Genomic DNA, 24,084 nt, shown 5'->3' with positions numbered 1-24,084 from the left:
AAAACCGCCAGCCAAAAGACAGGACAGGACAGTTTTAATACCTGCTTCAGAATGGCTTGATAGCTTAAATATGCTGTTTGAACTATTTTGCCATTCAGAACATTAGAGAAAGTACCATTGACATTTAAATTATGTTGGCAATCATTATTTATTGATTAAGGGGCAAAATGAATAAAATATTATCTTATGAGGGAATAAAAAATTTTCATTATATAAAAGGGGATAAAATTATTTAATTATTACATTATTTGGACAATATGTCATGACAAATTGTGCAACATAAATAATTATATCCACCATTAACAATCAGTTAATAATATTATATATTCACATTTTCTACAAAATATAATGCTATAACAGTGTCCCTTTAAAAAAAAAAATATAAAAAAAATTCTTTCATAAATTATTATTACATTTATTTTGTCCCTTTAGCAATAAATAATGATTTTCCAAATGATTAAAATATCAAAGGTGCTTTCTCTTATGTTCTGATTGACCAAATACCTGAAACAGCACACTGTTTGAACAATCTCGCTGCTCACAAGCAGCGCTTTCATTTTGGTCTATTGAATGGCGGTTTTCCGGCGGCTTTATAAACCCCCTATTAGTAAATCCGGCTGTTTGTATGTTGAACATTGTTGAAACCGTCATGGCGCTTTATACAGAGGCGGGTTTGAAAACATCATTTCTGGCCATTTGGACGGCGGGTTTAGCCTTAGTAAATCCGGCGATGGCTAAACCGCCGCCAAACCTGCCGAAAGTCGGCGGGTTTACAAACACGCCTGTTAGTAAATCTAGCCCTTGGAGTGCTAAATATTATTTTTTTAGACTGCTGACAAATAGGACTTTTGACAGCCAGAAAAATTAATGCAAAAGAATGGGTAACACCCCAAAAGCACTTGGAGTGCCAGAAATTGAACAAAAACCCTCCTCTTTCCTCCTCTTACTGCTGTAACAACTGGTATTAAGATTAGAATGGTATTGAATAGAAACAATAATGTGTCAAATTACTGCTCTGTCCATGCACTGATATAGCCTGTGACCTAACCCTGCTTTCTCCCTCTGGCGAATGGCGATGGATTGCTGATGGATTGCTGTGGAAGCTGGTATTTATGCTTTTCAAATCTCGCGAGAAACGAGCTCAGAAATATGAATACGTCACAATGACGTTTTGTCTCGATTTCGATTCCGAACGGGCGGGAGAGTACCGAGCGTGCTCGGCTCGGTACTCGGATAGGCTGAATTCGGATCTCGGGGAACCGAGCCCGCCCATCTCTATTATATATACACACATACATATACAAACATTGAGTCTCATTACCCCCAATTCATTCAGTTATAAGGCGTGAGCTCACACCCATCATGTAAACCCCTTTGTATAAAAAGTGTTTGAAGTAAAAATCCACAATTCTTCACTTTGGGAAAGTCTAAAGATTCTAACACCTAAAAAGTGTTATTCTGTCACACATGTTCAATGGCCTTAAATCACAAACCCTCTGGATCTGTATTCTGAAATTTCCAGACATGCCTTGGATCATGGTTCTCAAGCTTAATTCAGGAGGGGGGGGGGGGGGTACTGTCTATACATCATCCAATAAGCCATATCTCATTATATATCTACAACCGTTCAATCCAAATCAGCACACAGATACACGTATATTCAGTGACCAATTTATTAGTCACAGCTTTCAAGTGCTGCTTAGCACCCCCTATTGAGTTCTTCATGGCATGGATTCAACAATGTGCTGGAAGCATTCTTTTTATATTCTGGGCCATGTTGAGCACAATAGCATCACACGGTTGCTTCATATTTGTCAGCTGCACAGTCATGTTGCAAATCTCCCATTCCACACATCCCAAAAATTATTTATTGGATTGAGATCTGGTCACTGTGGAGACCATTACAATACACCAAACTCATTGACATGTTCATGGCACAAGCTTGAGATAAAGTGTGATTTAGCGACATGTTATCCTGATGAAAGTAGCAATTAGAAAATGGGTAGACTGTGGCCATAAATGGATGCACATGGTCAGCAATAATATTCAGGTAGGCTATGGCATTTAAATAATGCTCAGTTGGTATTAAACCATTCCACACCATTACATCACCATCAACTGCCTGCCACACATAAGGATGGATCCATGGATTCAAGTTGTTTACACACTAAATTTTTACCCTACCATCTGCATGTAGCAGCAGAAATTAAGATTAATCAAGTCAGCAGAGATTATTTTTTTTCAAAAGTAGCCGAGTAGCTGGAGAGCAGAGTTAGAAGTGGTGGAAACAGGAGGAGAGATGGCCCTGCTAAAGAGGAGCGTACAATCTAAGGGGAGGGGTGGACAGACAGAGAGACGCAGAGGAGACAGGGAGAGTAGGGGGACGGAGGCAGAAGATAAGGTAGGAAGTTAAGTGGGAGACAGAAAGGCTTTAAGAAAAAGGTGGGTTTTTAGGGCCCGTTTGAAGCTGGACAGATTAGAGGAAGTTCTGAGGGAGGGAGCTTGTTCCAGTGGAGGGGGGCAGCGCGGGCGAAGTCTTTGATACGCGCGTGGGAGGAGGTTATAAGGGGGAAGAGAGGCGACGGTCAGAGGCAGAACGGAGAGGGCGGGATGGAGCATGAATAGAGAGAAGGGTGGAGATGTAGGGCGCAGTGGAGTTGGCGAGGGCCTTGTAGGTGAGTGTGAGGAGCTTAAAGAGGATTCTGAAGGGGAATGGGAGCCAGTGAAGGGCTAGGTAGAAGGGGGAGAAAGAAGAGGAGCAGCGACAAAGCAAAATAAGCCTAGCGGCAGCGTTAAGAACAGATCGAAGGGGAGCGAGATGAGAGTGGGGGAGGCCAGTGAGGAGGAGGTTGCAGTAGTCCAGGCGGGAGATGATCAGAGAGTGGATAAGGCATTTGGTGGCATCTTGGGAGAGGAAGGGCCGGATGCGAGCGATGTTACGTTATTATGCAACTTTCTTTTATATGTTTTTGCCTATTTGTTATATTTTTCTGTTTTTTGTTTCTTTTCATATGGCAATTCAATAAGTGGAAATACCCGGTATGTTTATCATATTCAAAAGTTTATTATTGTACTTATTAAGGAATTTAATGTCTGTGGTCAGGAACAGGATACATTTAAGATTACCAAGTACTGAATGATGGATTGGAATCCGCTTATGCAATGAAATCTTTAAAGGAATTCAGTTTATTATTCTTTATGAATGATATAACTGCTGATTATACTTATCAGAAACGTCTGACATACAGTAGTTCGAGTAAGATTGGATCAAAATACGTTCATACTTGTACCTACTTATGTATATAATACTCCACTGTGAGATCCAAGTAAAGACCATGATGGGCGGATACATTACTCCTATTGGTGGATAACGTAGTCGACCAATGGTGGTTGCTAGTACACTTTGCTAAGGAATACGTCATAGATGGGAGTTCCCCCGGGTATACGTAACTAATCAAGAGGCTCGGTCGGGTAGCCTTGGGAAAAAAAAAAAGTGTTTGCGAAACGCACGTCGGCGTTACATGCGCCTCCAGCTCTCTACTTAAAAATATACTTTTACCATTCTAAGGGGTCATAACAGGATGCAGCATCAGGGGAATTATTAAAAACTAAAACCCTGTAGTGGCTTTATATAAGTGCTATCTCAGTTGCAGTCAGGGGGATGTGTCTTAATAATATAGCGTCTACTACACGGAACTGGGTAAGGGTTATTTAACACAAATACAAACTTTCCTGATAGCTAATCTGTACCTATATTAGGATGCACTCATTTAGAATGATGCATCTCTCAGAACAACTGTAGAGCCATATACTAGGAAGAGTTTAGGAAAAAGGGATGACAACATTTACTGAAATACCCTATACAATCTATTGCACTTGATTTAAAATTCATAACAGAACTTTCTATCTGGATAGTGGAGACAACATATTGCCCGCATGATTGAGGCAGTAGAAAGACCCACTAAATAAGTGATATGGACTCCATTTTACCCACAGAAAATTATATATTATAGGGCTGTGTGGCGCGGCCTTATCAGTATAAATATTCTATTTGGTTCACATTTACATATTCATATTTTAATATTTCGCAAATTTTTGTCTATTAAAGAATATCCAACATTATTTTAATGCAAATAAAACTTTACATAATATTTTAATGTATTGGTTTCTAGAGTGCCCCAAATACACGCTCTTTCCTTCCATGATTCGGTTTACGATCACCTTCCTGTCAGCATTAATTACTCTGCGCATTTTCATCTAACCTCTCACATTAACATGGTGTTTTTCGCCCCCATAACTGCAAATCACTGGATGTTTTTATTTTTGCGAATTATTCTATGTAAAATTTAGACTATTGTGCATGGAAATCCCAGGAGATTAGCAATTTGAGAGAAACAAATAATCCCAAGGTCAAAATCACTTATTATTCCCCATTCTGGTGTTTGGTCTGAATAACAAGTGAAGTGGTGGTATGGAAGATGTAAGTGAATGGAGTTTGATAGTTTTACAATTAAAGCAACAGAGATGGCAGTATGGCATACCACCACATACCAGCCCACTTTTACTTCCAATATTATATATTTTCATTTTGACGATAAAAGGGGGTGAAGTCTAGGGTCACTGAAATTTAGAAGGGCATCATTTCAAATTTCATAATAAATTCACTAGTTTACTGTTCTATAAAGTTCCTTTCACCTTTCATCCAGCAAAACACATGATCAGAAAATACAGTTAAATTTTCTGCTAAATATTAGAATTAAACACTATTTTAAAGAGACTAAAATATGAGCAAGAAATAGGAGAAACAAAAAAGGTTTTTATGACCATCATTACAGAGAGGACACAAGGAGAGAAATTAAGGAAAAAAAAGATGTTTATTTACACTCCGTCACCAAATTTCATGACATAATAAAATAATGCAAAATAAAATAAAGTAGTATATACAGGTACATCAACCAAAATTCTTCATAATGGCAATGTGCTGAAACATCCATAGGAATTAGTCGCGTCACTTTTTAATGAAATGCCATAAATCAACTAGAAGAGAAAGAAAATAGGTTGGTAAGAAACAGAATCATATGTGGTAAAATTTAATTCATTCTTGCAAAGTCTTCTACTATTAAGACAGAAATATTGGAGGTCAAAAATATTCAATATGCAGTGCACTTACCAGCTTAAGGAAGTACAGATATTTAAAACCTGCAAAATGACTGAGACCAAGACAGCTCTGAGTTGGTGCAAAATTACTTTCAGTGGGACCTATTTTGCTCCTCCAAGTGTGCACGTTAGCCAAGCTGTGCATTTCTAGGTGCACTTCAAGAAATGTATTTATAAAGTTTCACAAACAACACAACAATTCCACATGTAATGAAGACAGTCCTGATGTCCTCTCAGTCATGATTAGTTTAAACCATAAATGAGGTGTAAGAGTAGTATTTTAAGAGAAAGGGCATAAAAGTTTATTGTAATGAAAGGGGTGTTACTTTAGTGATAGGGGGGGTGGACTTTTACACAATGCACTTCCGGAGCTTCATCCTCCTCTCTGCACACTTTTCAGAGAGCAGTCAAGAGCAGAATATAGGCATGCACCTTGATGTGCGCTGAGCCGACCACCCAGGTACACCAGTGCAAAAACCAAGGCATATTTCAGGGCACATTGAGTGCCCTTTGTAAATGAGGCTTCCTGCTATTGCAACCTGCAAAATTACTAGCTTTGTTATTACACAAATGAGCAATTATACAAACAAGCATGATTAAACATTTGCAAGAGAACATGTAGTTTTAATGCCATTGAGGGATAAAAATCGTTAAAAACACAAAACCAAAACATTGCCATTGTTAATTCCTGAAATGCTCTAATCAATTAAAAAAAACAAAAAATTTTACTTTGCTGATCAAAGATGTAATTGTTTCCATTTATTTGAACAGGCAATGCAGAAAGCCCTTTGAAATACATTGGTCATAAACATTAATAGGCAAAGCTCAGCCAATTGCAATACTTACATGTTTGCAGCACACAAAAACCCAAACACAAAGTGTGAATAATAAGCTAAAGCATAAACCATTATTGGTGTGAACCAGTTAATCTATGTACAATTTCTCCCCATTGCAGATGCATTGTTCTACAGTACATTATACAGAGTCGTACTGCAAAGATGAAATACATACTTTCCGATGACACTGAACTCGATTCTCCTGGAGACGGAGCCTGCAAAAAAGATATTTTTGAAGAGATTGTGATAATGAGTACCTTGAGCGCCTATGGACAGCATGAGAAAGGTCGCAAAATGAGAGAAAGTATGACAGAGTAGCCTTCTTAGAGATCAAGCTGGTCTCAAGAAAGTAGTCTTGTCTCAGGAATTTCTCAGCTACAAGAATTTCGACATGTTTTTTTCAATTTATTAAGGCATAGAAAACAAAAGAAAAAATAAACCCAGTAAAGGGCTATATAAAAGCTCTTTTGAACCCACAACTGGATTTCAGCAAGTATTATTTTAGTACTTCTTACTTCTAAATTTGTCATTGGATTTTGCTTTCCTGTGTGTGCATCCAGTATGTTAATTTGTCAACTGCATTCTCAGAACCCAACAGTTGTTTTGGGGAGTGTCCCCCCTCCCCCCGCCATTTCCAATACTGTTCAGAGGTGTCCCAGTCCCCTGCAAAGAAAGGCACATAATAACTGAGTGTATACAAGATTTATAACTTGATATAGCTGGATCTCATATCAAGATGGCCTTGTGCATCAAGAAGCAGAGGCAGCCGTTAAATAATACAGTGGTGGTGCTTTTATATAGTTGATTGTGTTGCTGGGGAATCTCTACAAAGCAAGTAAAGAAATATCATGTACAAGAACATACAAACTTACAGACTGGACTATTGCTGTTGCTTCTTCTTCACTGCAGCAAAAAGGGCTGTTGCTAACCAAAACATTTTTACTGTAAGACAAAAAGAAAAAAAAAATTATTGAAAGAGAACATATTTTATTTATGGATGCTTTGAGGATGAAAACAAAAAAGCTTAAGATTTGCTTTGCACAATAAAATAAGATGAGATATTACATATTCAGGCGATGTATTCTTGTCTCTAGAAGTCACAAGATGATAATATATAATAAATTAGCATTGATCATACAATCTCACTCTTGGTGACTGGAGCCTGCTATGAAGATATTGTTGTACAAAGTGTAGTTGGCTGAATTGCAACACTTACCACACTATATCATTACAGTCAGATTTTTTATGAACCATGTCCTTCCAGTATCCATGAGTGGCTTTGATGATCTCAACCGCAAAGGCCTAGGGAAAGATTGGGAGAAACAAGAAGTTAGGCCTATACAGCCCATATACTTCGGAGGGGCAACGGAAGAACAGGAACGAACAAAAGAACACAAACATAGGGCTCCACAATTTATATTACCCCTTGTAATAATGCACACATAAACCTTGTTTTCTCCAGTATGTACCTAAAGATCCTAGAGGTTAAATGTGAAATTGTAGAGGAGAAATTTTAAAAAAAAAATTATTTATATTTTTTTTAAATCTTAGCTCTGCCTGGTCTTACCTGGTCTTTAAACTCTCCATTAAAGCCAAACTGGTTTTCCGGTTTCCCATCAGGCACTTTATAGGATTTCAGCCATTCAACAGTAGCCTCAAGGTAGCCAGGTTTGTATTTTTTCACATCTTCAATGTCTGCAACAAAAAGCATGAAATGTCAAGAGACATCATTGATGCAACACAATACGTCCAGTTTAACATGGTCTACAATTAAAATACACTGTTGCAAGTTAAAACATATACAAAAATTAAAACCCACAAAATACCAATGTATAGCCATTATACTATATTTACATTAACATTTTATAAAATGTAATTAGTTAGAGGTGGATCAACACACAATAAATGGCACACATTCAGAAGTAGTTTCATAGCAGCAATTAAAGATCATTTAATGTATATTTCGATTTCCCCATATGACTCCTGTAATGGAGGCCCTATACCCAATGGTGTTAAATTACATAATTTTTTTTCCTTTAATGCCAATACAAGTTTTAATTGACCTTGAATAGATTTATACATATCAGGTCACCTCCAACCACACTGGCAATTTTCAACTCCTCCAATTGGGACATGTCAAGCACAAAGCCGAGGTGGGTGTAGCCAGAGCACAATTGGAAGCATGAATTACTACGCCCCCACCAACGAAATCTCACATTCATTGCCACAAGCACCAATGTGTGTGGCACCCAAGAAAGTGTCATAACTCCCGTTCTGACAGTTGGGGCAAAGATGAAAGCATTCAGGACAGACCCTTCACAGTGGGACAGTTGGGAGGTATATCCAAGGTGCTATAATAAGTTATATAAGTCTTAACCCCCTCAAAGCAAACCAACCTAGTGTTTCTCACCTCTTTACTAACCTTCTATTTCCTAATTATTATCAGAGGAGGTTAACCGCCTCTAATGTCCATCTTACAGTGATGTACCCACAATTGTACCCCATATTCAAGATGTGGTTTAAGTATTGACCTATACAATGGTAATACTATCTTTCATGTATGTAAAAGTAGCAAGGTTATTACCATGGACCAACATTTACATAATATGGAATTTGTAATTTCAGGGCCCAGTTTAACATTTTGTCTGAATCCTTTTGTAGCAAATCGTGAATCTTTTTCTTTTCTACTGCTACATCCTTTAGGGTCATCAGCAAATATGGAAACCTTACATCCTAGGTTATCTAAAGGATATTTAAAAAAATAATAATAAAAAATTACAATACAGATCCCTGTGGAACATCATTAATAACTTTAGTTCAATATTTGTGTATAACCCTTTGTTGACTATCCTTTAACCAGTTCTTTACCCATGCAAAAGTTTTCCCCTAAACATAGCACTCATCTCATTTTACCAGACTTATGTTTAACAGTATAAGATCTGTATTACAAAATCCAAATAGAGCACATAATTTGCAGTACAAAGATCCCATTTAAAACTTAAACAAGGGCCTTCATAAAACCTGACAGACCTGGTTATTAGGGAGTCTATAAATATAAGAACTAGTAGTCTATCAATAAAGTGAATTTCTTTAGCACATGTGGTTGCCAACGGAGCCCCTTAATCTTGTTTAGGCATAACTGCACCTGCTCCTGTGATAAACAAGTAAAATATTATGGTGTACACAACTTATTTCCCAATATTTTTTCCTATAATCTTTACTAACCATATTCTGTTTAAGTATTTTGCTACATTCCTTGTATTTCCAGAATTAATTTGCAGTCCTTCCTAGGGCAAAGTATTTCCTTGGGGTGGCTTATCAAGTTATATCGGACAGTTTTACATTTTGGTTTGTCAAATGATTCCTTTGCTCTTCCAAAATATATGTGCGCAACAGTAGACTAATGTCAGAGACGATCATAACTATTGTTGATATTAACACAAAAAATGGAACTTTCCCAATTAATTCAGAAGTAACAGGTGCTTTAAATGGAATGGTTGTCCAGAAATTTAACATACAAAAACCCCAAGCACACTGGTGTCAGCCAGCAAGAATAACTAAAATGCTCTTGCCCACCACCACTATCCCCTGTAATTAATTCCTCTCCTACAGATCCCTCCTTGTAATTCAATACCTTACCCATTGTGATTCCTTATCTCTCAAACCTGTTACCTCACATACAAGTGACAGGCAGAAAAGGTTGATATTCCTGGTATCACACACAAAGCTACTGCTCTGGACCGTTGATGACATCACTGAAGTTCTATGCTCACAGCCAATCAGTGGTGTTCAGGGTGTGGTATTAGTGCCATCCCCTCTTTACGTACTGCTCATATACAATGTAAAAAGTAGTGGGGGGAGAGTGACTTGTAGCCGGAGGGAAGAGCAGTAGCTACTTATTCTTTTTGTTTGAATATTCCAGGGAAGGCAGTTATAGGTGTTTGCCAAGCAAATTAAAGTAACGGACCTGCCATTGGGAGGCGACAGGCTGTTTTTTTACACACACTACCATTCTAGTTAAAAAACTATTTAGATGCTCTCTTTTTTTCCGTATCTCCAACACTTTCTCGTTTAACCACTTGGTTTAATTTTATTCCTATAAATGTTGTTGGAATAGTATGTACTTGCAATAGTATTTTTTTGTATTATTAAAGCCACTCAAACAAACCCCAACAATAGTACATATTTGGTTGTTGTGCTGTCATTTAAGAGTAAACATAACATAAAAGAGTTTACAAGCTTCAGTGCTTCTCTGAGCAGTTTAAAATGGTCCTTGAAAAATCCATGGTCCTTGTACCTCCCTTATAGAATATTTTATTGAAGTTCAAGTCAAGTTACCATGTTAGGATCACTGCTCCATAACTAGTCCCTCAAATGAAAATAAATATTATCTAATAGAACAGATATTACCTAGCCCATCAGAGCTCCAGTCTAGCTGGGTCCTCTACCACTCGTGAAAGGTAGTGTATGATCACCTAAAAACAACCTAGCAGTCCTTCTATTACTCAATGTTTTTTTTTTGCTAGTAGGACGCTGTGCTAAGTTAGAGGGAACATGGAAGGTCAGACAAGGTCGAGTCATTGGAACATGAACAATGGTTGAAGCGATAGAGAATAATGCAATTAAACAAAGTTAGACAGAGCAAAATCAATGTTTTTCCCTGCTCATGGATCCCTGTGTCCAAAAAAGCTTATTTTGATGTTCTGAACAAAAATGATATTGTGCGCAATGTTACTTTGAACTTCACATTTCTTTACAAAAACACAATCAACTGGCATCTACACAATCAAAGAAAAAAGGAAAAAAAAAAAAAAAAAAAAAAAAAAAGCTTATTTTTACAGAAGTGCTGCAAATGAAATCTCCTCTGGGCTATTCCTTGTTTCAATGTCTGTGCAGACTAAGCATAAACAAAATTGTAGCTCATTATACCTTGCAAAAAACATTACAGACTCAGGTTCTCCAAAAACCTTCCCTTCTGGGTATTGGGAACCTTCTCACAAACCTGTATTAAAACCAGATCTCAAAAAAATGACAATCTAACGTCGTCAGCCAAGAGACAGTCTTCTCAAATGAAGAGAGCAGCACAAATGAATAAAAGTCATGCACATAAGATGCTTTATCTAAACAGTTTACAAACAAGCATGTCTTCCTCTATAGTAATACGACCAACCATTGAATTTATCAGCTTCTGGATCATCAATATTAATTGCAATAATTTTCCAGTCCATCTCTCCCTCATCTATGAGACCCAGAACTCCAAGAGGTTTGACTTGAATTACGGCTCCTCTAGAGCAAACCTGCAACACATGATGCATTATGTTAATGTTTTGAAAATGGATAATTTAACATTTGATTATCTCCGGCTTGTGGTCCAGTTCTTACAATGTTGAATGCAAGAACATGGATTGGAAGTTTAACATTAGCTGGGACCAAATCAGAATCTAGAACTAGCTCACAAGTAAATGGTCAGATAATAAACTCATATTTTCACGCATCACCAGGTATGCTCCTCTTATTTGGCCGTTAGTTCTGAAAGTACATATACGTGGAAAGCAAAAAATGAGAGTGTTTAAGGTCTCACATTTTCCTGCATTTCAATTGCTAAATTAGCAAACAGTCTAAAAAATAAATGGCAACAGGCACAAGTGACCAGCTAACACCAAATCACACTGAGCGACAAATCTGTAACTAGGCTATGCAATCAAACTTTAAAATGGAAGATCCAAACTCTAAAATCTTAGAACATGTCAATGGACTCCATTGGCTCTGTGACTGATCCATGCAAAGATGACTGAATCAATCACCTTCCACAAAGACCACACTTCTCAACTAATATACAGAATAACTCCATCAAATTGTATATAGTGTGAGCAACATAGTGGCTGGCATTGGTGCCTCACAGCACTGGTGGCATGATTAGATTCGGATGAGGGCACTGTATGCAGAGCTTGTATAATCTCCCTGTGTTTGCCCCGTTACAAAAATATAATGGCACGTTAATGTGTGTGTTTGGGAGGTGAAGAATATAAATTGTAAGCTCTATTGGGGAAAGGACTTATCAGACCATAATTAGTAATAATCATTATTTTATGATTATATATTCTCAATAACACCATGTGCAATATGTTGGTACTATAGAAAGGTTAATAAATAAGCAGAGAGGAGGAAGATGGTTCTAAGAATAGACACACAAATTTAAGACATGTCAACAAAAATGTTGCAACACCCAAAAAAAGTCTGAAATGTTAGACAAAAAAAAAAAAAAAAAGCTCTGCCACAATATAAGTTTGTCACGAAGAGAGAAAGTGTTGCTTAACAGATCATGTGCTTCTTCTTCACCACATTTTAACTGTCTGATACAATATACATATTTAAAACAAAACAAAAAAAAAAACACAAAAAATCCCATTCAATGCTGCTCCTAGTTTATAGTGGAAACACTATCTACACTATAGCACGTCTCTGACTTTACATTAAAAATAACCAAGCAAGTTTATTTGGCATCCAAAATACAAAAAACTACATGCATATTGGCAACACTTTTCACCAGGGGGTATTTTATAAAATGTCCCCAGTAAATGGGGCAAGCTTCTTGTAAATGGCAAAGGTCCTGGACATAGGGCCACCTATTGTGCCATTAGTTGTGAGGGAGGATTAAGGTTAGGGTGGAATTCTGCTTTAAGATCAGAAATTCTCTTTTAAGATCCTCTCATTACTATTTACAGGAGAAGAGCAAAAAAAAACAAAAAAACCAGACCTTTGAGCCGATTTCACAGACATCAATGGGATCGTTATCTCCACAACAGTTTGTATCGTTGTCTTTGTGACTGGGATCTTCCCAGGTCTGTTAAATAGAAAAGAAGAAAAGTTAAAGGGCTACAATAGAAGAGAAGTTAAAGTGATGCATTTTTTTTTTTATATAGAGTCAAGCGAATCCTGCAATCTCAGCCTCATCTAACTAGCGATCTCTCAAAGTTGGGTCTTACTGTTCTGTATATACAGATAGCCAGTTCAATTTATAATGGAAATGATCTGTTCCATGACAAAAATGCAGCAGTCTTTGCGGTGTGAAAATTACTTGTGTGTTAAACATTTCATCAAACACTCTGATTCGATCATCTGAACAGGGCTGAGGTAAGAAATTATTATAATCTGCTGATCAAGAGTTTGAGACTTGACATAGAGAAAGTTTTCATTCACTAAACTAATGCTACTGAAAGAGAAAGCAGCGTATGCAATATAATAATGGATCATATAGGAGAAGATACAGAGCATACAAACAACTACCAGGTCAAACATGTTTTATAGTACAGATAAAACATCTGCCATAAATACATGAGATTACATACACTATTTAAAAATACAAAGGTACATATTCCAGGAAAAAGACAGACAAGGGACAATAACTGCTTTCTGGTGTTGCAGCCGTTATGACCTGAGGGAGAGCACCATAGTTCCATATGTATCCTTTGTGAGGGAAAATGTTTGCCACATATCGAAGTTTTCCTTTTTTTATATCTTGTTTAATTGGATTTAAAGGCTCCTTTGTAGCAATCTAAAAAAGAAAAATATGATGTACTAAAATGCAGACCTCCACAGCTATGAGAGTCTTGACAGTGATATATGCAAAAAGAAATTAATATTCAAATTTGGAAAATTGAAAATAGACCAGTACCTCCATTTTTGCATTTGTCCATCGCGGAACTTCAACTACCATGTTCATCACATTCTAGAAGGTGGATAAAAGGAAAAATACGTATTGAGACTAAATTGGCCAAAACGAACGGTGGGCATTCTCTGACCACCAATAGGCGAGAATAACTAAAGTTCTTTTAGACTTTAGATGCTTCTTTCTGAATGTACAGTTGGGTGATGACCACAAATGTAATGTGCGAGCATTGACAAGCCAACTGCACTAATCGGCCCTCCATGGGACCCACATGTTCAGACAGCCACCAAATTAGCCACTTGCCAGGGCGGGCAAATTATACACCAATCAGTCATGCAAAATAAAGAGTCACCAACTTTCCTCTCATTAACTTAAATAAGTTTATCAATGAATTTAAAAAGGTGAAAATAGATTGTTGTATTTAATTTAATTTGTATTTTTTTACATTTCCTATAGAAACGTGACATTCCCATTTATTAATAACAGCACACTATTTTAACATGTACAGAACTTCATTACTGTATTGTGTACAAATAGGGTTATATGACTTTAGCACTTACTAACACTAAGGTCACATCATCACTGCGATAAGTATACACAATTACCATGCCTGCTGCAAATGCTACTGTTTGTCAACTGGAAGCATATTGCAATACATCAGATTCAAAATACAACCATAAATGCTTTCTTGCATTCGACTTTTCCTTGCATGTGTTCTTGGCGCACAGACGTCAAACTCTAAAGGAGTTTTAAAATGTGAATTTTTACACATTATATACACTATTGAAGGTTTCCGACTCATTTCGGAATGTGTGTAGGGAAAGCAGTTTAGTAGCCAAACTTACCTTATGCCAATTTGACTTTGATTTCTTTGCTGGCACATCAGGTTCCTGAGTGGAAACAAAGCTTTCAGTTTATCTGCCACAAAACATGTCATTGGGGAGGTACCACTAACCCCCAACCCACTTACTCAAATCCAGATATTGCTACAAAACTTGTGTGTGTCTTTTCAATTGTAAAGAAAATTACCTCTTAATAAGTAGTCCAACAGCTGTTAGAGGGTTTGTGTAATATTTTATCAGCGTTAGACTGTAGGGACACTGCATCCAAATAATAATAATAATAATAATAATAATAAATACCTCTTCGTTCCTTGAATACAGCGGGATGTCATGGAAAGGGGAGATGAATTTACCTTCTGCATTCTCTGTAAAGAATAGAGCAAATATAAAAAAAGATACATTACAGACGAAGCACAAGTGGAAACAGTCTTTGACGAAAATAAATTATTAATAATAATTGTAGCAATTATCCGCACAGTCCTTTGTTTTCGGGCCCTGTGTCAAAGGGAGATGGTCCCCTTATATACTGGAATTCTTTCTTACTGCAGTTTTAGATCAACCCATGGGTTGTTGCAGAGTTTCCAGGACTGCAGTTGTAGAACAGATATATTGAAAGGAAAACTGATCCCTATTATAAAGTTTTATATTGTACTCATGGGAAATATGGGTCGACTGAATGCATTTATATATTGGTTTGTACATGTATTTTAGAGTCATTAAAAATTTTTAAATTGAGACATGAGGCTCAAAGAATCAATACTGCAGGGTCTACTGAGGTGTCCTCATGTGTCTCAAATGAGCATGGATCACATGAAAAGTCTTGTGTATGAACTATAGGTATTCTTACACAGGGGAACATTTATACAAATTGGTCAAAAGGTAATGTTTTTATTTATTCTTTCCAATATATTCCCAATGCTTTAAATTAGAGAATGAGGGGTACTCAAATGTACCCCATAGTGGCTTTCATTACGCTGCAATTTATTTTACACTCTGATCAGTGAGAGTAATATTTACTGCAATAGGCATTTAAGGGAAACAAAACAACTTTAGGCATGAAAAGAAGCCATTCAGCAACATAGATTTTGCACGGCTCAATTAAAACGTATCCAGATCTGGACTACAACAATGCTGCTTGTGTACGACACAAAGTTTCACCCAGTCAAATGATCTCACCCAGTGTAACTGTGTACTGTAATAAACGAACACTGAGCCAAAATTGAACAGATCCAAGAAGAGCTTAGGTCACATTTCTGCAGCACAGCTTAGTAAATGAAGATACTAGGAGCCACTGCCATCTGTGTCTTAAAAAGGCCAACATTCCAAACCAAAAAGACAAATGGTTAACAGACATCATATGTGAAGTTGGAAATTAATTCTTCGTATCTTTACAGGGACTTACATTGGTAATACCCACAGATAATGATCTGTTCCTGTAAACCATGTCCCTGTTCATACTCTGTAGTCTTCAGCTCACAAGTAGAATAAAACTAAAAGCAAAAATTACTTTTAGCAAACAAAAAATGTATTTTCTGTTGGGTGATAAAAAGGCAAAAAACAACATTTCAGTTAAATAAAATGTGACTGGAATACATTACTGCTCACTTCTGTTGTCTAAAGTTTCTGTTGCCAAGCACTGAACCCAACAAGTGGATGGTGACCAGAGTTGAGGTCTCATGGACAAAACACTATACAAAATACCAATAATAAACAACCAGTATATGAATATTACAAGCTATTTTTTAATCAATCCAATATAATAAACCGTTGCATCCATTAAAGAAAGCTTCGGGTGAGATGACAAAGCTGGAGTGATCGTCTTCTCAAGTAACAGATGTTCTGAACAAAATAAATGTTGTCACACAAGTTTGAACGAGATATTGTGCTTTATGGCTTATTTTTTTTATGTATAATCACCACAACTTAACTAAGTGTCTCAAGTGTGGTGTTCCAAGTTGTATTGTAATCAGCAATCAGGGACAGGCTGGGCGGCAGGAGGGCATCTGCCCCCCAGGCCAGTCCCATAGAGGGCTACTTTGGGCTGGGTAACCTGCATTTGTTCCTTTTAAATGTTCCCAATAGGCTGCTGAGTTAAGTCCTGCCCCCCCGGGCTAAAATTTGCCAGCCCTCCCATCAGCAATTCACTGATAGAGGCAGGTTTCCGTATGCAATCCAAAGCGGTGATGATCTAGGATCACTTGCAACAGTCGAAGAACACAGCAATACAGATTATTGATTCACAAGTGATTTTCACCAAGTGACTCATGTAAACCATCAAACAGAACAAGCCTTTAATAAAGCAACTATTTATTGCTCAGTCTAGAAAATAATCACAGGAAACATGCAAACCTGTGATTATCGTCTATGACGAACATGAAAACACAAAATCTATAAAAATACACTGAATTCACAGATGGAAGCGCCATTTCAGATATATCTAAAGCATTGTATGATTTCAGTGACTGCATAATAAGGATACCATTAAGTTGTCACAATGCACTTTATGTCAGCACAAAAAAATGTCAAAGTTTATTAGTAAACATTACATTGTTCTTTTTAAAACAGTAGGGTATTCAATTGTTAGCGTTAACGGGGAAAAACGAGCGCTCAAAAAATCTTAGCGTTAATACGGTAATTACCGTATATACTCGAGTATAAGCCGAGTTTTACAGCACATTTTTTGTGCTGAAAAAGCCCCCCCTTGGCTTATACTCGAGTGAAGCTCCAGGACAATGAAAAATCCCTGCTTGAGGTGGCCGGCGGCAGCAGAGTGAGGTGCAGTACTGAGCGCAATGCAGGCTGCAGCAGAGCGGGCAAGGTGGGTGGTGCATGTGGAGCCTGTGCAGAGTGACCTCTGACATCACGTCACACTGCGCAGAGCCACATCGGGAACAGCTGAGCTCAGACGCTCTCTCTACTACCTCCGTGGATTACCGTCTTCAGCGTGGAATTAGCGCTGTTGTTTCAAATGGGGATCCCCTTTTCTGTCACCTAGGGTACATCTTAGGAGAACCGCTGGACTTCCCTACCTCTTTATGGACTATCAAATTTTTAAGGTTGGTTTAAGACTGTTCTTACGGGACCTACTACATAGACTTGTTATTAGCAGCTTTCCCGGGCTCAATCACGTAAGTACCCATTGGATACATTATGCCATGCACTGGACATTGGTTTCTTTTATATATAAATTTTAACCTTGTGCCTTATTTATGTGGTAGCATTATCACAATTTTATCATAATTCAATTGCATGGCTCATCTTTTGATTGTATTTATCCTCTTATGTTAAATTAAATGTCTGGTCAATTTTTATACATTTGTTTTTGCTATTTCTCACCAGTATATTAAAAATTGAGCGCTATCATTATTAAGATTCAGCTGCAGTCTAATCCCAAAATCCCCTTGATTTATATTATTATTATTTATTTATTTATGAAATAGCAGCCATCTCCCCTCTCTCCTTCATTAGTCTAGCAATCTCTCTTCTTTCAACTAGCCCACATTACACTGTTACATTGTAGTGTGGGGAAGTGATATAGTGTGGGGAGGTAGCACAGGGATATAGGGCATGATTCAGACCTTATCGAGGGGCCAGCATTCAGTTAAATTATCTATTTTTATTTTTGAAATTTACCAGTAGCTGCTGCATTTCCCACCCTAGGCTTATACTCGAGTCAATAAGTTTTCCCAGTTTTTTGTGGTAAAATTAGGTGCCTCGGCTTATATTCAGGTCGACTTATACTCGAGTATATACGGTACTTGCGAAATTTCAGCTCGCTGAAATTCCGCGAGTAAACTACCGTATTAACGCTTTTCACGCGCAATATTACCATATAAACGGTAATATTTTTGGAGCGCTCGTTTTTCCCCGTTAACGCTAACAATTGAATACCCCTATAGTGCTTTACATTTATTATATGGTGAGAATCCAACAGAAATGGGAAGGGTCCATTTAAACATAAACTATCACACATTTACCACCGAATGAATTTTGAGAGCTGCAATGTTTATTTTTATTCAAAATATGCCAACTGTATTAGGACTACACAAGCAGCTTAAATGTCTAATAAAATCTATATATAAAAAGGTAGGTGTGCGCCCCGTTCAGGTGCAGGCGGTGAACAGAGGAACACCCTCCTCCAAACTGTAGATAGCAACCTGGTCGGATTCGACCCCAGTGCTGCACAGCAATAATCCTAGGTGCTGTACTGTCTACTATCATGTTAAATTTAGTAACACTATCATGTTATCTTTCCTAGCTACCATAACTTTATGGATTCAATCGCAATGCTGTATTTACCCTGTATGTAATCCATTCTAGCTCACATCAGACAGAAGATAACTGTATACATAATGATCATTTTCTCTATGCAATGCACTTTGGAAAAACTGATCAGTGAGGAAAATAGTATTTATACAATTTTAATTTATGCAAGTTTCATGGTTCATTTCCCAAAGACTAATCTATGCAGACAAGAGGTCATCTTGCATTTCGCTCTACACAGGCAGCTACAGATGCACATGGAAACAGAACGCTAATGAGCACTATGGCAATTTTTCAAGTCTTCACAACCGTTAAGGCAAGTGGTACACAGATGCTTTGTCTATATTATAGACCTGTGTGACATTATCTTGGTCTTGTTCAAACAAGTTTCAACAGAATTTGCTCACGCTGCATCTATTTATGCCTTGTGCCATAGTGCAATCCACAAGCCAAGGAAGTACACTAGGAAACAGTGTATGTGCAATTCTGTAGTGTTTTTGTCTGAACTGCTATTTACACCCATCTGAACAGCAATCAAGTGCGAGTACCGAAGTCAATGATCCTAGTGGTCACAAAATGTTCACAGTATTTTATAGCTATTGCTTGTCGCTTCAAGTTTGGGACATGGTGGATATAATTCACAAAGTTCAAGATGGTTAATACGTCATTCAAAATCATATTTGACCCCATGATGTGAGAAAATTCCTTAGAAGGAACAGGGTACCAGTGTGTCTACTTTGTATGGTGATGCAACAATAAAAACAAACCAAAAAAAAAAAAAGATTTAAATTTTCAGGGCACAATTACTGAAAGTAGTTAAAGGGGCATTTCAAGTGGCTTTTCTTGGTACGTCAAAGGGCACACTGCTATTTTTCCTCTGCAAATGACTCGAGCCTTGCACCAGTTCAGAGCTTACAGTCTTAGGTGCCTCGCCAATATTTGTAATGGGACCCATTTTGCACCTTCATGTTGCACTTCTGTGGAGAAGCCATTTCTAGGTGCACTGTAAACAATGTATTTATAAGTCACATACGGGATACACAGTCCCTATGTCGCACTCATTATTAATTTAGTAAATTAGGCTAAATAGATCATTCGCTAGTAACTGATGCATTCTAAAAGATCCATGTAGTCCCAATTATTTCAACTGCGATTTTGTGAAGACACTTGGAAAACATGTACCAGGTAATCGAGGTCCAGAGTATAGAAACACTGCTCTAAGCGTAGTCATACAACTGATTAAAACACAACCTTTTAATTATGGCACTTAAATCGTAAAAGCACCAATACATAGAGGTCCATTTACTATAATTCCACATTTTCTGGAGCCACTTATCATAGGAATAGAAAATAACAGCCACATTCAATAAAATATCATAGCAGAGCTTCCTCTGCCATACTGGCCCAGATTGGCAAGAGTAACTTATCATTTCACCGGGCCAGTCTGCTCAGCAGTTCTGGATATGCCAGACACCCGGCTAGACGGTTTACCATACGGAATGGAAAGAAATACTAAAAAATTGTCAAAATATATATTTAGAAACCTATTGTCAAATGAAAAAAATATTTAAATAATAAAGCATTTCTTTCATTGTGTGGTAGAGCAAACACCATTGAGACCCGACAAATATTACCGCAGGTAATTGCAGTGCAGTGACCACCTGACGTATAGAGCAAAGCCCTTTCTCTGCTAAAATGACCCATTTTCATCTCAAATAGGGCTTTATGCTTTTTAACAGACCTCATAGTAATTGGAGGATCTGACCTAGTATTTATACGTTCTACTAGTAATTTAGCAGTTATGCACCATGCTTGAAAGCAGTCATTTTTATTATTTGTGTGACATTAACCTATGGAATAATAAATAAACTTTCCATCACTAAAGAGAGGAAGCAAAACAGGTTTAGAAAGGGAGCACAAATAAAAAATGCATCTGAGTTCTGCTACACTTACGTGTCAAAAAGCATATATATATATATATATATATATATATATATATATATATATATATATATATATATATATATATATATATATAGGCTTTTTGACGCGTAAGTGATATAAGTTGTATTGAATGACTTGAAAGTTTTAGTTGGTATATATACACAATACAACTTATATCTTTAATTTAAGTTCTTATTTTGCCCAATTTAATATTCGTGTGTTAGACTGGTTAGGGTACGTTATCTAAGAAAAAAAAGTTGTGACACAAATCACTTGCAGTAAAAATGATCACAGTCCTTTGCAAGGTGTTAAACAGTTGAGCCTTGAGCTCGCAGGTGGACATGCTGCAAGGTCACACGAGCAGGAAGAGACGGGGTTACACAGAGCAGCGAGCACATGGAGGAAATCAGCCTGGCTGAAAGCACTAGAGGGGAGAGGCTGACTTCACGCTGATGCGAGGGAGATGGGAGTTCCATGGTAGAACGCTGCTTGGTGACAGCATAATGACAGAACGTAACGACCCTCTCCAGCTGATGCAGCAGCGCCTACTTACTGAAGTACAGTCGGTAATCGACGGTGTTGAGTCGCCCCCTCTCCTCAGTGCTGTAGCGCTGCATGCTGAGCCGACGAAGGCCCGCTACAGGTCTTCCAGGGCAACTCGTCAAAGCGGCTCGATAGAACATAAGCCGGCCGTAGCGCCATAGACCGCTCATGTTTTATCTCCTCCTCTGACTGAGGCACGGCCCCTACAGCCGCTAAAGGACTATCCGACACTGCCATCTACACGCCTGACAAGGGCAGGGCAAGGCTGTCTGCTATCCAGAACATGGCCGCTGGGAAAACAATTCAAAGCCACAGAAAATGGCTGACCGGGCGACGTTAAGACCCATACTTTAATTCAGTCACTGCTCACTACCATTACTCCCAGAACCCTTATACACACACATCACATAGGAAATACAGAGGAGTACATCCAAGACACGTGGAATTGTACATTTTAAATATAATATTAAACTGGGAAAATAATTTACAGCCAAGTCATGAGAACCTAGGATTGCTCTTGGAAATTAGGTGGAGTTGACAGCGATGCTTGTTAACCCCGCACCTGCTGTAGTATTGTTACCACATTGGAAAAAAAAAGTGTTTTAGGAACACTGCTGCTGAGCAGATGCATCTAACTATCTTATGTGCTGTCTGGTCTTTGCTGACCTTTGCGCAATGTAGTTCTTATATATTTACTGTACTTTTGTATGATGGGATTTATTTTTACATTTTAACTATGTATCTTCAGTAACTATATTGATATTGAGACAGCTAAAACCAATCAGGAGGCATAGCTATGCAGACTGATACAATTTGCCCTATGTGCATGTAATACAATTGATTGTATCAGTTTATCTAGCCAGACAGACATGCTCCGCAAAGGAATAACTTTCTATACGCTTCCTACCTCTCAACCATGGGACCTGGAGCATGCAAATGCTTTGCTAATTCCCTCCCCCCTCGGTACTAAAGCCAGTGATGGGGCTGTGACCAACACACACAGAAGGTGAGGGACGGGGTCATGGACAAGTTGAATTGAGAGTGTCTACATATGAACTACCCTCATAGCCAACTTCCAGGAAGAACCTTTGTTCAGGTCAGGGTTAGACAAACACTGGATCTACTGCTGTGGATATACCAGCCACAGTATACCCTACCAGTCTTGCTAGGACTAGTTTGCTAACAGCTGGAGACTCCACGGCTGCTTATCTGTGGTTTAGACTTTGCAACATGCTAGCAAATTTGAAGCAAAAAGTGTTTTTACTTCAACTTTTATTGAAACGTTGATAACTGTGTATTTACCCAATGGCGACAACTCACCCAAACTCCAGAGATGCACCTGCCAGGCAGAGAAGGCACTGCACTGTAGTGCTGCCCTCATGACCTCTAGTTCCCTGATATTGTGGTTCTTAACCTCTAGTTTCTGGAGCTCATACTCTTCTCCTGATTTGTGGTCTTCTTCCTCCTTAGAGAGCTATGCAGATGCACCTGGTAAGCTGTTTCCTCTGGCTTTATACTGAAGAATCTGAAGAGCCTAGCATGGAAGTAGGCCAGTCTGTGCAAATGCAGGGACCTGTGTGATATCCTTTGTGGGGATCACCTATTCCATGAGAGGGTTATGGCCAGGGGCGGATTGGCCATGTAACCTATAGGGAAAACTCCCGGCAGGCCGACTGGTGTCTTTTTTTAAAAAATAAATAAAAAAAATCTATATATGTGTAGCATCCCCTCCCCCCGGACCGGGTGGGGGGGGAGAGTGTGGTACTAGGTTGCTGGGCCCTCCTTCGGGACCAGCCACCCACTTTATTGTGGCTGCGGTCTCTCCCTCCTCTGTGACTGCAGTCTCCTACACAGGTCACATGGGACATGTCACATGACAGCTGTCGTTCCATGTGTGCAGTGAGGGGAGTCTGCAGACAGAACAAGGTAAGTGTATGGCTGCTAAAGTGTGTGTGTGTAAAGGGGGGCTACTAAAGGGTGTGTTGGATAGGAGGGGGGCTACTAAAGGGTGTGTAGGATAGGAGGGGGGGCTACTAAAGGGTGTGTAGGATAATAGGGGGGGCTGCTAAATGGTGGAATGGGAGTGTCTTAATATATTGTGTGATATGAAGGGAGGGGGGCTGTCTTAATAGTTCATGTGTGGGACGTAGGGTATTCATTTAATATTGGTGTTTAGGTTGGGACTAAATATTTAATGGGTGCTATTATTTGTAGGGTGATGGTGGGGCAATTTAATTTATTGGTGGGACAATTTCATTTAATACTGGGGCCTATTAAATTAATATGGAGTGAAGGGACCTTTAATTCAATTCTGGGATGGTTTGGGGCTATTAATTGAATGTGGGGTTGAGTTTGGGGAGGAGAGCTATTTATTAAATGTGAATATTGATTATATAATGCTGTGATGTTTGTGGAAAATGGTTATATTAAATGTAAATCCTATTCATTTATTGCTGGGGCTCTTTGGAGAGAGGGAAATATGCCTAATTATTAAATGTGGGTCTATTAATTAAATGCTACTGATGGTTGGAGTTTTCTAAATTTCATGTACCCATTTTTTATTTTATTTTTCAAATAGGGCCTCCAACATTCCAGGATCCAGACAAGCAGGAACTTATCCAGCAGCCACATGTGCCAAGAACAGGTAGGAGAGAGCAGGACAGTCTGACAACTGTCCTGAATCTGATTGGGCAGTCCAGAATTTTGGTGACTGTCTCACTTAGGATTTGTTCTGACTGAAAGGACAGTTGGGAGGTATGTCCCACCTCACACTGTACTATTAGTGAAGGAAGAGCTGCATGTACCTAACAATAGTGCACACAGTTTTGCC

General features: G+C 38.3%; 1 protein-coding gene across 4 annotated transcripts; it reads right to left on the bottom strand.

The window, feature by feature from the left end:
• Positions 1–4,796: 4,796 nt before the first annotated feature.
• On the bottom strand, positions 4,797–21,485 carry PPA2 (inorganic pyrophosphatase 2). Of its 4 annotated transcripts, XM_075200907.1 has the most exons (12): positions 21,265–21,479; positions 14,805–14,869; positions 14,508–14,552; positions 13,669–13,722; positions 13,429–13,548; positions 12,751–12,837; positions 11,164–11,290; positions 7,561–7,688; positions 7,210–7,295; positions 6,866–6,935; positions 6,169–6,208; positions 4,797–5,037 (listed from the first exon to the last, which is right to left on the bottom strand). In XM_075200907.1, the coding sequence occupies exons 1-12, from the start codon at positions 21,422–21,424 to the stop codon at positions 5,009–5,011; spliced, it is 1,011 nt and encodes a 336-aa protein (XP_075057008.1). In that variant the 5' UTR covers positions 21,425–21,479; the 3' UTR covers positions 4,797–5,008. The 4 variants fall into 4 exon arrangements, with proteins under 4 accessions (XP_075057008.1, XP_075057002.1, XP_075057014.1 ...); XM_075200901.1 differs by lacking the exon at positions 4,797–5,037 and having other exon boundaries at positions 5,885–6,208; positions 21,265–21,482; XM_075200913.1 differs by lacking the exons at positions 4,797–5,037; positions 21,265–21,479 and adding an exon at positions 15,907–15,925 and having other exon boundaries at positions 5,885–6,208.
• Positions 21,486–24,084: the final 2,599 nt, after the last annotated feature.

Source organism: Mixophyes fleayi, chromosome 1, assembly GCF_038048845.1.
Source record: "Mixophyes fleayi isolate aMixFle1 chromosome 1, aMixFle1.hap1, whole genome shotgun sequence".
In the NCBI taxonomy this organism is placed as follows: Eukaryota; Metazoa; Chordata; class Amphibia; order Anura; family Limnodynastidae; genus Mixophyes; species Mixophyes fleayi.
This window is presented reverse-complemented; position numbering and strand designations above follow the sequence as displayed.

What these genes read in the sequence shown, in the direction of transcription:
- PPA2 (XM_075200901.1), bottom strand. Translation starts at nt 21,424, where the DNA reads ATGAGCGGTCTATGGCGCTACGGCCGGCTTATGTTCTATCGAGCCGCT. An exon ending in ACTATGGTGCTCTCCCTCAG is followed by an intron (nt 12,838 to 13,428) that starts GTCATAACGGCT and finishes TCTATTTAACAG; the next exon opens with ACCTGGGAAGATCCCAGTCA. An exon ending in CAACAGCAATAGTCCAGTCT is followed by an intron (nt 6,209 to 6,865) that starts GTAAGTTTGTAT and finishes TCTTTTTTGCAG; the next exon opens with GCTCCGTCTCCAGGAGAATC.